This window comes from Cetorhinus maximus, chromosome 5, assembly GCF_964194155.1.
Source record: "Cetorhinus maximus chromosome 5, sCetMax3.hap1.1, whole genome shotgun sequence".
Lineage (NCBI taxonomy): Eukaryota > Metazoa > Chordata > Chondrichthyes > Lamniformes > Cetorhinidae > Cetorhinus > Cetorhinus maximus.
This window is the reverse complement of record NC_135883.1, coordinates 6,488,233-6,502,006: the sequence shown is the minus strand read 5'-3', so window position 1 is coordinate 6,502,006 and position 13,774 is coordinate 6,488,233. Positions and strand designations below refer to the sequence as shown.

The window sequence follows — 13,774 nt, the reverse complement described above, 5'->3', positions numbered from 1 at the left end:
ATATTGAGCTAAATTAATGACGTAATCCTGTCATTTTCTAAATCATCAGTATTCCAGGTTACACTATGTCCCGTTCCGGTCACTGCAGTACAAGAGAGATGTAATAGAAACCAAAAGGTTACAGAAGAAAGCAATCAAAGTGATTATGGGGATGAAGAAATTGGATTTTGAGGAGCATTATGTAAATTGACCATACCCTCACTAAGAATAATATAATTACTGTTTTTAGGATTCTAAAAAGACTAGATAATGTAGACCAGGACAAACTATTTTACCTTGCTGAGAACAGTAGAACCAAGGGACACAGCCTGTGCTTTGAACAGGGGTAAATTCACAAGTCATCTATAGAAATAATATTTCACCATATTGGAGGGCTAATTTATGGAACAGACTTCCTAAGGAGATGGTGGAACCAGTTAGAATTGGCACGTGTTAAGGTCTAGTATCCTTGGGAGGAAGATGACTTTGACTTATGAGTTCGCAAAGCTCTCCACTACTAGGATTTTCCTTGTACCATATCTGTGTCTATTCTCGACTAATTGATAGAGAATAGCTGCCATGAATAGGCAACAATTCCATTATCATTGTATCATGTGACCAGCAAGATGATAGAAGGTGAACTTGGTGGAACCGAGTTTTTGTGTCTAGCAATTCCTGTGTTCCATATTGTCCCGTCAAATTTGGGATGGATGAAATTGTGATCAGCTCCAAAATTTCTGGACTATTTGTTAGGATGCAGGCCAACTTAACCTAAGTCAGGCTGACTGAACCAGGCTGATTTTGGTATAAAATCAGAGTACACAATGGCTGAAACAAATGCACATGCAGCATAGGCAACAATAACACAACTATACAGCAAACAAGTTCTGTTCAATTCAGGATTGGCAAAAACTCATTTGATTACTGGCTCCAAATCACCTATTCCATTTTCAAATTAATGTTTATTTGCTTAACACAATGAGAACAACCATGGTCAGCTGATGAGATACTAAGATCAAAGAAGCAACAATAAAAATTTCACGAAGAAGGCAACACAGGCTAATATGTATTTGTATTCAGTACCCAACGTGGCAGGTTGTTGAACCATTTATCACTCCAGCAGTAAAGAGATTCTTCCTAATATCCATTTTAAACTTAGTTTCACCAGCTTAAAATCAATATCCTACTCACGTGACATAATTTGAACTAGAGTTCCTGGTTTAATTGAACATTTTGCATGCCTCCAAGAGATATCCTCCTGGGCTGCTTACTTTATTGAATGTGTAAGGGAGGGTTAGCACCTCTCGCCACCCTTTAGAATGGCTCATCCTGTATTGGTCCTCACCTTCCACCCTGCGCTCACCAGTGGCTCCAAGTAGTTGTTAGCATATGACAGTGGCCACACCACGGTAAACCACTTCAACAGGTGGGCCAAACAGGCTTACCCTCGGTGACTAGGGATTTGTCTACGCTGGCATGCCAAGACTGATTCCGGCGGACTGGACAACAGTCTTGAAGGTTAGTCAGTGTTTGGAATGCGTAGAGCTTGACAAGACACAGAAGATGTCCTGATCACCCACTCCATCCGATCTATTTCCAGGCGTCTAGACTAGTCTTGGGGCCAAGATAGGCCCGGATGAGAGAGTAGGCTGACATGCGCATCTCTCCCTCAGTATAATCCAATTTGTGGGCAAGTCATGTTCACCATCTTTCTATCAATATGATGGATGACAGATGATGAATTTCTTGATCTTTCAGCATAACTTTTGCAAAGGACTTATTGTTCTTTACCACACTCTCCCAATGCTTTTTTTTATATAATGTAACAATATTTATTGAACAGAGTATTCTAAGAGTGGTCTGGTTAATACATTGTGGAGCCCATTACAACTTCTTATGTATTCTAGATCATTTTATTCCATTGCTACCTTGTCCAGATATTGAAAGTAACGAGATGGACGTCATTTCAAATCATTTGTTCACTGTACACTTGCAATGCACATATTCTTTTCTGAATGATCCTCAATACTTCACATTTATCAGTGTTATTTGTCTTTCAATTGCAAGTTAATCTAAATCCTTCAATACTCTACGCTGTCAATTAATTTTTTCATTCGCTTTATTACCAATGCTTATGTTTTAGAATTATATGCAAGAAATGTGAAAACTATATATAAACATCCCTATTATACACACAGTTTAACATGGATATAGATTGTCCTGCGGATCTGGTCAGAAACATTATACAAAACCACCTCCAAATGAATATTCTAAATAAGCAATCATCAGATTTGGATTCATTAGAACTAATTTTACCAGCACAGATAGAAGGGATATGCACTTATTCCAGATTTAGAACAACTGAAAGACCATTGGAGCATTAAACTGTAGTTATATGTTTATCCTAGCAGGTGCTATTCTGTAGTCAAAAGCCACAAGAAAAGCATTCAATCAAGTTCATTACAGCATTCATTGGTTAATTTTATTTTTGGTTGTCATGAAAAATATGACCTTGGTTTTAACACAGTAACCTGAAAATCAAAAAGCACATATTCTCACCCCAAGGAAACCCCATCTAACTCTAACTCACTGTATCAAATTCTGCTCAACTAATTTACAGGCTGAATAAAATCACATTATATATGCTGCAACTTTAGGAACTTAGCAAATTTGAAACACGCTATGCATACACATAGTCCAAAACGTGACGTGTCAAATGCTGATTAACCACGGCTGATGGCCTTACTGAAGCCGATTAAAACTGCTGCACAGTTAAATGGTGAAAAATATAGGTCTGACTCAAGATCCCTGGGTCAGTTGGCTTCATACGTTAAAGAAATTAGAACTATTTGATCTATACCATTGCCCTGACTTTATTCCATCATTGGTCTTGTACAGCCGCTTCTCCAGCTCCAGAATAACTCGGTTCCCAAATATTTTATCGTTCCAGGTCCTGGAGTCCTCAAAGAGGATACAAGTGACTGGCTGAGCATCAATCTGGACTTGTGGGACGTGACTGATTCAGTCTGATTGATGCAATGAGCACTACAACACTAACACCCGCTGTAGGTGCAACCAAGTGGGGCATATAAGGGGCTATATGTTCTTCCTCCCCATTTTTTTCATTTGAGTAGTGCACCTCCCAACTCCTATGTAGTTGCAATTCTGATCACCATGGACCAACAATTCCACTGAAGCGCTAATACACAAAATACAACTATAATCATATATTGGAAATCTTAGGTGCGCATACACTCCCTTATGAATTTATCCATTATGAATTCCTGTGTTTACATTTATAACCGCCAATATAAACTTGACATGCTGTACTTATACTCTCCTGCCCATGGAGGCACTTAGCACTGGTAGATAAATGCAATTATAGCATAACAGATTTACAAAGGCGTCTATTGCAAATGTGAACTAAAGAATTTATAATGGAAACATAATGAGGACAGAATGTATGACTCTAAAATGAATACTGAAATATGTCTGCACTTCCTGGTCCAACTATCCCCACTCTCGAACCTGGTATGGCTGATCTTGACTCCCCACATGCAACAACAGGGAGATCCACTAATCTTATCTATTAGCGACTACTGATACAAGAATTACGGTGAAGGTATGTTACGTCTCAGGTCTCCCAACAAGTAATTGAATTTGAGCATGGGCGCTGAGGGCAAGCAGCAGAAACTGAAAACAAAAACACATCCTGTACATCTTAATACTCAACCAGCAACCACAGTGCAGAGGGAGTGGCCTGCTAGAACACCCCAGTTTGTTCCCACGTTATCTGTCAAGTGTATCTTTTGCTCTGTGGCATCGTTAGGTGCCAATCTCTGATCTGTCACACACACACACACACACACACACTGACGTCAACGACAAAACACAGTGACATGATGTTCTGGTAGGGGGGCCAGTCTCCAGCAGATCAGCTTTTACTGCTTCAATCCAACCAGATGATCCATGCTATACGTACACACACACACACACACACAGGGGTTTTTTTTTTAAACATTCATCCAAAAGTGTGCAGAAAAACAAACTGCCCATTTTTGGAGAAGTGGTCTGATATTCCAACTGAAATTTTTGCACAACACCAAACCCAAACCCCCCCCCCACCCACCCACACCCACACCCCCTACAAAAAAAAACAGCATTATGTTGTGAAAAACCTCATGACATGAGGGCTATGCAAGGATCCATGAATATCCCCCCCTTTTTTTTTGGGGGGGGGGGGGGGGAGTTGTTGGCTCACATTTTATTTTATTTACAAGATAATGGGAAAAGATGTTGTGTAACAACAACAACAATAAAAGGAAACTGCGAACTTTAAAAAGCTGACAGTTGAGGAAACATGATTATATATAGTCTCTGCAGGTCAGTGGATTCCCCCCTTTTTTTGTTTTGAGGGGAGGGGGGGGGGGAGAAAAAACAGATTAAAAGAAAATACCAAGTTCCCGGCCTAAGGGAGGCCCTGACAGTGAAATGATTGCTGTAGTTTGTCTAGTAGGAATAGGTCATGAACCCGTGTACACACACCCACCCACACGCGCCGTCACCTACAAACTTTTATATAGATATATACAGATATATATTTCCACACAATGAGGAGGAGGATGATATGGGGGGGGGGCGGGAAAGAGGAATATAAATATAAATATATAACATGGCTATTGATTTTTTTTTTCACCGCCCCCCCCGCGCGCGCCCCGCGCCGGCCGTTGGGTTTTTTTTTTACCGTTCGTGCCGCCTCCGCCCAGGTCCGTCCTTTCTTTTTCTTCTGTTTCTCCTTCATGTCGGTAAGGCTGACAGTTGCTGAAGGTTATGGAGACGGGGTGTGTGTGTGTATGTGAGGGGGAGGCGGGGTGGTGGCGGGGTGGGTGGGGGGGGGTAGAGGCTGAGGGACGCACCGCCCGCCCGCTCTCTCTCTCTCTCTCTCGGTGTGAGAGTGAGTGTGAGTGACAGGCCCGGCCTCTCAGGCGGCGGCCGCGGCTGCTGCTGCCATAATGCCGCCGGCTGCAGGGTACGGCCCTCCCCTCTCTCACTCACTCCCTCCCCTCCCACTCACTCACTCACTCCCCTCCCCCTCACTCCTCCCCTCCCCCTCACTCACTCCCTCCCACTCACTCCACTACCCCTCCCCCTCACTCACTCCCCTCCCCCTCACTCACTCCCCTCCCCCTCACTCACTCCCCTCCCCTCACTCCCCCCCCTCCACTCACTCCCCTCCCCCCCTCACTCCCCTCCCACCCCTCACTCCTCCCCTCCCACTCACTCACTACCCCGCCCCCTCACTCCCCCTCACTCCCCCACTCACTCCCCTCCCACTCACTCCCCTCCCACTCACTCACTCACTACCCCTCCCCCTCACTCACTCCCCTCCCACTCACTCACTCCCCTCCCCCTCACTCCCCTTCCCACTCACTCACTACCCCGCCCCCTCACTCACTCCCCTCCCCCTCACTCACTCCCCTCCCACTCACTCACTCCCCTCCCACTCACTCACTACCCCGCCCCCTCACTCACTCCCCTCCCCCTCACTCACTCCCCTCCCACTCACTCACTACCCCGCCCCCTCACTCACTCCCCTCCCCCTCACTCTCACTCCCCTCCCACTCACTCACTACCCCGCCCCCTCACTCCCCTCCCCCTCACTCACTCACTACCCCGCCCCCTCACTCCCCTCCCCCTCACTCACTCACTACCGCACCCCCTCACTCCCCTCCCCCTCACTCAATCCCCTCCCCCTCACTCACTCACTCCCCCTCACTCACTCCCCTCCCACTCACTCACTACCCCACCCCCTCACTCCCCTTCCTCTCACTCACTGCCCCCGCCTCCTCACTCCCCCGCCTCCTCCCTCACTACCCCGCCTCCTCACTGCCCCTCCCCCTCACTCACTACCCCACCTCCTCCCCTCCCCTCCACTCACTACCCCGCCTCCCCCTCACTCACTCACTACCCCACCCCCTCACTCCCCTCCCCCTCACTCACTTCCCCGCCTCCTCCCCTCCCTCCCTCACTCCCTTCCCCCACTCCCCTCCCCCTCCCTCACTCCCTTCCCCCACTCCCCTCCCCCTCACTCACTCCCTTCCCCCTCACTCACTCCCTTCCCCCACTCCCCTCCCCCTCACTCACTCCCCTCCCCCTCACTCACTCCCCCACCCCCTCACTCCCCTCCCCCTCTCACTACCCCACCTCCTCCCCCTCACTACCCTCCCCCTCAATCCCCTCCCTCACTCCCCTCCCCCTCCCTCACTCCCCTCCCCCCTCACTCCCCTCCCCCTCACTCCCCTCCCCTACTCCCCTCACTCACTACTCCCCGCCTCCTCTCACACCCCTCCCCCTCCCTCACCTCCCCTCCCCCTCCTCCTCCCTGCCCTCCCCTCCCTCCCCTTCCCCTCACTCCCCTCCCCTCCCCCTCACTCTCCCCTCCCCCTCCCCCTCACTCTCCCCTCCCCCTCCCCCTCACTCTCCCCTCCCCCCTCACATGATACAGGGCCCCGCCCACACAAACACGATCCTAACACGTCATGTACAGTAAGACAGGAAATAGTATCGTTCACACACACAGCGACTGTGGAGAATACACTGAGTAGCCAGCACATCGCTTCTCTTTTTTTATTCCTCTCCCTCCCAGATAAAAGTTGGCTCTCGGTGCCCCTCTTTGCATCCCTCACACCCCCCCACCCCAACCCACATCCCCAACCCCCCCACATCCCCTACCCCCACCCCACATCCCCCACCCCAACCCCCCCACATCCCCCATCCCAACCCCCCCACATCCCCCACCCCAACCCACCCCACATCCCCCACCCCAACCCCCCCACATCCCCCACCCACCCCACATCCCCCACCCCACATCCCCCACCCCAACCCCCCCACATCCCCCAACCCACCCCACATCCCCCACCCCAACCCCCCCACATCCCCCAGCTCCACCCCACATCCCTTACCCACATCCCCCAGCCCCACCCCACATCCCCCACCCCACATCCCCCACCCCAACCCCCCCACTCCATCCCACCCAACATCCCCCAACCCCCCCACCCCCAACGCAAACCCCAACCACCCCAAACCCCCCCACCCCAACGCCCCCCCCTAACCCCACCCCCCGACCTGATCCCCTTGGAGCAGAGCTTCATTATGCCCCATACAGTGATACAGGAAGTCAGCTCAAAGCTCCCAGGGATGACACAGCATCCCAGAAAGCAGGAAGGAGCTGCTAATTTTGCACTGGGAGCAGCAGCAGCAACACTCCGGGATGGAGCTGCTGCCTGCAGATTTCAGGATTCTTTTTCTGTTTGTTTTTTGTGTGTGTCTGACATTTTCGCACATCTGCAAATTCAAACCCGAGGCGGTTGGGGGAAAGAGCTGAGCCTAATTGGGCTAGTCTGTAATCTTCTCATACACACGCAGACCAGCCACTCCCTCATCCCACCACCCGCTTCTGTTTAAGGACCTGCAGCAAATTTAAAATACAATTCTTCGATGGAGCCCCTATTCAGAGTTCATGTGCAGGATTGTGCATATTCATTGGGGATCCCAGCCAGCAACCCCACCCCCCGACAAAAAAAAACATAGTTTTGTTTTAAATACTGCATGCTGGTTCAGAGGACGTCCTTTATTTCACATTTAAAATTCATTAGATTTAAAAAGTCTTAAGTCAAGGGTTCCCAAACCATGGGTTGCAACCCCCCCCCACCCACCTCAGTGGAGTCACAGAACAAAATTTTGGGGTTGCAAAGTCTGAGATCGTAATGGTGGCCATGGAGCGTCCTATTGGAACTCTTGCAATGAGCCGCCTTGATAGAACTACAACTCCCCAACCTGCCCCGTGGCAAGATGCTCGCCGGTTATCGTGAGCTCTGCTGGAGGTGGCCTCCATTTTGCTGCTTTGAGATTGATCCAGCGGTGTTCACTATGCTGCCCTCGGGAGGGATGTGACGAGCGACAGTGTCAGGTATCGGAAGGGAGACAACACTGTTTCTGCTACAGGCGCCTCTAGCATTAACTGCCATCCGAATTTCAACTGCCTGTTCCCTGGAAGTACATTATTTAATTTATTGTGCGTTTATATGCGGAGCAAGACAGTGTGCATGCTCTGAGATACAGTCCTTTATCCACTCCGTGACTCATTAAGTTTATATGTGGCACTGGAACAGAAATGATTTTAATGCTGCCACTTCATACATCCCTCACATATGACGGACTTGGGTCACATCACTTGCAACCAACCTGACAACAATGCAAGTTACACAGCCCTAACCCCAACCCCCGGCTCTCACAACTCTCAGCAAACAGCCCTCCTTGCCCCTCCCCCCATCACCACACCCCGACTCTCACTCCGGGGTCACATCAATTTACAAGCATTAAAACGGGGTCACGGTGGGAATGAGTGTGGAAGGCACTAGTCGAAGTCAAATCCCGTGGATAGTCACATTGTACGTTAAATCCGGCATTCACCATGTTAAAAGCACAGAGGAGCTTTGTGCTTTTGGGCAGGGGTTTAACATACTAGAGATGCCATAAGTACAAAATAATGTTTCAATTTAATGACTGCTCAAATGCTGTAAATTAATTCATATATCATTGGTGTCTACAATGTTATAAAATGCCTTTAAGGGATAGCAGCATACCATCACCTTAATGGAAGTGTGCCATGTGATCCAGCCTCAGTTTCATTTTGGCCTGGAGCAGGACATAACAGACACAGCTCTGTAACTCTGATGTCTTCAAACTTTCTGTTCATGTATACCTGTTCACATGTGCCTAGAGTTAATAAATGAACCCACAACGTGTTTGCATAATCCCTTACGGTCGGTACCTTTATATCATTATAACACACGCAACACACAAAACCTCAGTTTATTTGCAAAATCTATGTAGAGTGAAACCATAGTGACATACAGAGCACAGTTCCAGTAATCTGCAATGTTCCACCAATGGCAAAAAGAGTTCCTGTGCCTCTACTGTTGCAGCTGCAGCATTCCCCAGTTCTTCATAAGAATGTTAATTCCATTGAAACATATTGGAGGAAATTAACTAACAGGTTTATGTTACTGCCACTAGCTTTTTGTTCATTAATAATAAAGTCCATAAGTATAAGGATAAATATGGTCCATGCATGTTACCAACCAGCAACATTGTAAAGTTCACAAATCGCCTCAGCTTCTGGCTGAGTAGTGTTACCCGCTGCAGGTTTGCATCAGTTTTAGGCTCCATTACAATTCCACTCGAGAAATAGAGAACAGGTAAAGGATTAGCCTGACAAGATCCTCAAATGTTGCAAATAGCCTGTTGCAGGCGCAAAATGAAGGTGGAACATTTAGCCAATTGACCTGGACATTTCATTTGGTTAAATTAGGATTTTATTGTACGGAATGGGTTTTAAAAACTTCAAAAAAAAAGTTCTATGTCCACATGAAATGTATTAAGTCTTTAATATTCATACAAAGTAGTGTTTAAAACAATTTGGGAGTAGGATTTGTGGTATGCAGCTGTCTGTTTTCTCTCCAACAGGAAACAATTTCAGTCATTCTGGATTTGAGCTTATGCCCATAACACAGTATCCCTTACTTCCATCCATATATCTTCCACTCAGTTTCTTCCCATTTTTTCCCCTCTAACGTTCCATCTTCTCTCCATTCCTCCTCATGTGCTTCTAACATCTCTCCCTATACTTCTCTTTTCCCTCTCTCCTCCCAACTCTTTTCTATCACTTATCCACCATTTCCATTTCCTGGTCTTTAGAAATAACTTATACATCTATCAACATTGGGAAAATATTAGCAGTAAGAGATTTCCAATCACAAACAGCTCATAAACTGTGAACACATGGGGTATGGGGGAAACTGGGCCTCGTTGTACCTATTTGCAAGGTATAAAATTGGGCAATGAGGACCACTTTCAAGATGCACTATCTATGCCTAGGGTATAGGTGCTGCCATATTGTTGAATATAACTGCTAGGGCATGTGTGGCATTAAGCTGGGAGGTGGTGGCGGTGGCAATGGTATAGGGGTAGTGGTAATGTCACCGCACTAATAACCCAGAGGCCCAGGCTAATGTTCTGAGGATACAGGTTCAAATCCTACCACAGCAGCTGGTGGAATTTAAATTCAGTTAATACATCTAAAATTGAAAAGTTTTGTGATAGTGACCTGTAAATCATTGTCAATTGTCACAAAAACCCACCTGGTTCACTAATGTCCTTCAGGGAAGGAAGCCTGCTGTCCTTACCTGGTCTGTCTTACATGTGACTTCAGACCAACAGCAATGTGGTTGATTCCTAAATTCCATCCGAAATGGCCTAGAAATTAAGCCACTCAGTTGTATCAAAAGGAATGAAACTGGAACGACCAACCTGCATTGACTTAGGCACCGGAAACGACAGCACCAAAACCAGAACAAAAACAGAATTACCTGGAAAAACTCAGCAGGTCTGGCAGCATCGGTGTTCTGCCGAAGGGTCGTGAGGACTCGAAACGTCAACTGATTTCTTCTCCACCGATGCTGCCAGACCTGCTGAGTTTTTCCAGGTAATTCTGCTTTTGTTTTGGATTTCCAGCATCTGCAGTAGCTTTTAGCTTTTTGTTTTTAGCACCAAAACCAGCCCTGTCAACCCTGCAAAGCCCTCCTTACTAACATCTAGGGGCTTGTGCCAAAATTGGGAGAGCTATCCAACAGACTAGTCAAGCAACAGCCTGATATAATCACACTCATGAAACCATACCTTGCAGGCAATGTCCCTGACACCACCACCACCATCCCTGGGCATGTCCTGTCCTATCTGCAGGACAGACTCACCAGAGGTGGTGGCACAGCAGTATAAAGTCAGGAGGGAGTTGCCCTGGGAGTTCCCAACATCATCTCTGGACCCCATGAAGTCTCATGGCATCAGGTCAAACATGGGCAAGGAAAGCTCCTGCTAATTACCACCTGCCGCACCCCCATAACCAACCACCCCCCCTTTAACTGATTAGTCCATATTGCTCCATGTTGAACATCACTTGGAGGAAGAACTGAGGATGGCAAGGCCAGAGAATGTACTCTGGGCGGGTGACTTTAGTGTCCATCACCAAGGATAGCTCGATAACACCACTACTGACCATGCTGGCTGAGTCCTGAAGGTCATAGCTGCTGGACTGGGTCTGCAGCAGGTGGTAAGGGAACCAACAAGAGGGAAAAACCTACTTGACCTTGTCCTTACCAATCTACCTGTCACAGGTGCATCTGTCATGACAGTGTTGATGGAAGTGACCACTTCAAAGTCCTTGTGGAGATGAAGTCCTGTCTTCACATTGAGCATACCATCTATTGTGTTGTGAGGCACTATCACTATGCTAAATGGGATAGATTTTGAACAGATCTAGCAACTGAAAACTGGGCATCCATGAGGCCCTGTGGGCCACCAGCTGCAGCAGAATTGTATACAACCACAATCTGTAACCTCATGGCCTGGCATATTCCCCACTCTACCATTACCACCACGCCAGGGGATCAACCCTGGTTCAATGAAGAATGCAGGAGGGCATGCCAGGAGCAGTACCAGGCACACCTAAAAATGAAGTGTCAACCTGGTGAAGCTAAAACACAGAACTACTTGTATGCCAAACAACGAAAGCGACATGTGATAGACAGAGCTAAGCCATCCCACAACCAATGGATCAGATCTAAGCTCTGCAGTCCTGCATCATTCAGTCGTGAATGGCTATGGGCAGTTAAACAACTAACTGGAGGAGGAGATTCCACAAATATCCCCATCCTCAATGATGGGGGAGCCCAGATCATCAGTTCAAAAGATAAGGCTGAAGCATTTGCAACAATCTTCAGCCAGAAGTGCCAAGTGGATAATCCATCTCATCCACCTCTTGAGGTCCCCAGCATCACAGATGACAGTCTTCACCCAATTCAATTCACTCTACATGATATCAAGAAATGGCCAAAGACACTGGACACTGCTACATCTATGGGCCCTGTCAACATTCCAGCAATAGTACTGAAGACTTGTGCTCCAAAGCTAACTGCGCCCTATCCAAGCTATTCCACTACAGCTACAGCACTGGCATCTATCCGCCTATGTGGAAAATTGCCCAGGTATGTTCTGTCCACAAAAAGCAGGACAAATCCAACCCGCCAATTACCGCCCCATCAGTCTACTCTCCATCATCAGTAAAGTGGTGGAAGGGGTCATCAACGGTGCTATCAATTGGCCCTTACTCAGGAAAAGGAGTAAGCAGGGGAGGCAATGGCGTAGTGGTATTGTTGCTGGGCTAGTAATCCAGAGACCCAGAGTAATGCCCTGGGGACTGGGGTTTGAATCCCGCCACAGCAGATGGTGGAATTTTAATTCAATAAAAATAAAAGTCTAAATGATGACCATGAACCATTGTCAATTGTTGTAAAACCCCATCACTAATGCCCTTTAAGGAAGGAAATCTGCGGTCCTTACCTGGTCTGGCCTACATGTGACTCCAGCCCCACAGCAATGTGGTTGACTCTAAAATGCCCTCTGAGCAAGGGCAATTCAGGATGGGCAATAAATGCTGGCCTAGCCAGTGACACCCACACCCCATGAGTGAATAAAAATATTAAATGCTCAGTTTGGGTTCTGCCAGGGCCACTCAGCTCCTGACTTCATTACAGCCTTAAGCCTAACATGGGCAAAAGAGCTGAACTCAAGAGGTGTGGTGAGAGTGACTGCCCTTGACATCAAGGCCGCATTTGACCGAGTGTGGCATCAAAGAGCCCTAGCAAAACTGGAGTTAATGAGAATCAGGGGGAAAACTCTCCACTTCAACTGCTTCATCCATCATAAGGTCAGAAGTGGGATGTTCACTGCTGACTGCACAATATTCAGCACCATTCGCAACTCCTCAGATACTGAAGCACTCCATGCTCATATGCAGCAAGACCTGGACAACACTCAGGCTTGGACTGATAAGTGGCAAGTAACCTTCATGCCACACAAGTGCCAGGCAATGACTATCTCTAACAAGAGAAAATCTAACCATCTCCCCTTGACATTCAATGACTTTACCATCGCTGAATTCCCCACTATCAACATCCTGAGGGTTACCATTGACTAGAAACTGAACTGGACCAGCCATATAAATACTGTAGCTACAAGAGCAGGTCAGAGGCTAGGAATCGTATGGTGAATAACTCACCTCCTGACTCCCCAGAGCCTGTTACAATCTACAAGACACAAGTCAGGAGTGTGAGGGAATACTTTCCACTTGCCTGAATGAGTGCAGCTCCCACAACACTCAAGAAGCCGGACACCATCCAGGACAAAGCAGCCCACTTGACCGGCACCACATCCACAAACATTCACTCTGTCCACCACCAACGTACAGTATCAGCAGTGTGTACCATCTTCAAGATGCACTGCAGCAAATCACCAAGCCTCCTTTGACAGCACCTTTCAAGCCTGCAACCGCTACCACCTAGAAGGACAAGGGCAGCAGATGCATGGGAACACCACCACCTGCAAGTTCCCCTCCAAGCCACACACCACCCTGACTTGGAACTATATCGCCATTCCTTCACTGTTGCTAGGACAAAATTCTGGAACTCCCTTCCTAACAGCATTGTGGGTGTACCTACATCGCATGAACTGCAGCGGTTGAAGAAGGCGGCTCAGCACCACCACCTTCTCAAGGACAATTAGGGATGGGCAATGAAATAGCTGGCCCAGCCAGCAATGCCCACAACCCATGAAGGAATTAAAAAAAGCTCCCATGCATATGAAAATAACCGGCCGAACCCCTGTTTCAGGGTCCATT

At 47.6% G+C, this 13,774-nt stretch overlaps 1 protein-coding gene across 7 annotated transcripts in view; it reads right to left on the bottom strand.

The window, feature by feature from the left end:
• Positions 1-5,028, bottom strand: part of LOC144680470 (putative Polycomb group protein ASXL2) — a 312,304-nt gene extending 307,276 nt beyond the window's left edge. For 4 of the 7 annotated variants that reach the window (XM_078541449.1, XM_078541445.1, XM_078541446.1 and 1 more), the window contains exon 1: positions 4,724-4,821. Coding sequence is in view for 1 of the 7 variants with exons in the window: in XM_078541444.1 (XP_078397570.1) it covers positions 4,724-4,780 (57 nt within the window). In the remaining 6 variants the exon portion in view is untranslated. Of the gene's footprint in view, positions 1-4,723 lie in introns of all 7 variants that reach the window. The other 3 variants (XM_078541444.1, XM_078541463.1, XM_078541458.1) reach the window with 3 other exon arrangements.
• Between the last annotated feature and the right edge of the window lie 8,746 nt (positions 5,029-13,774).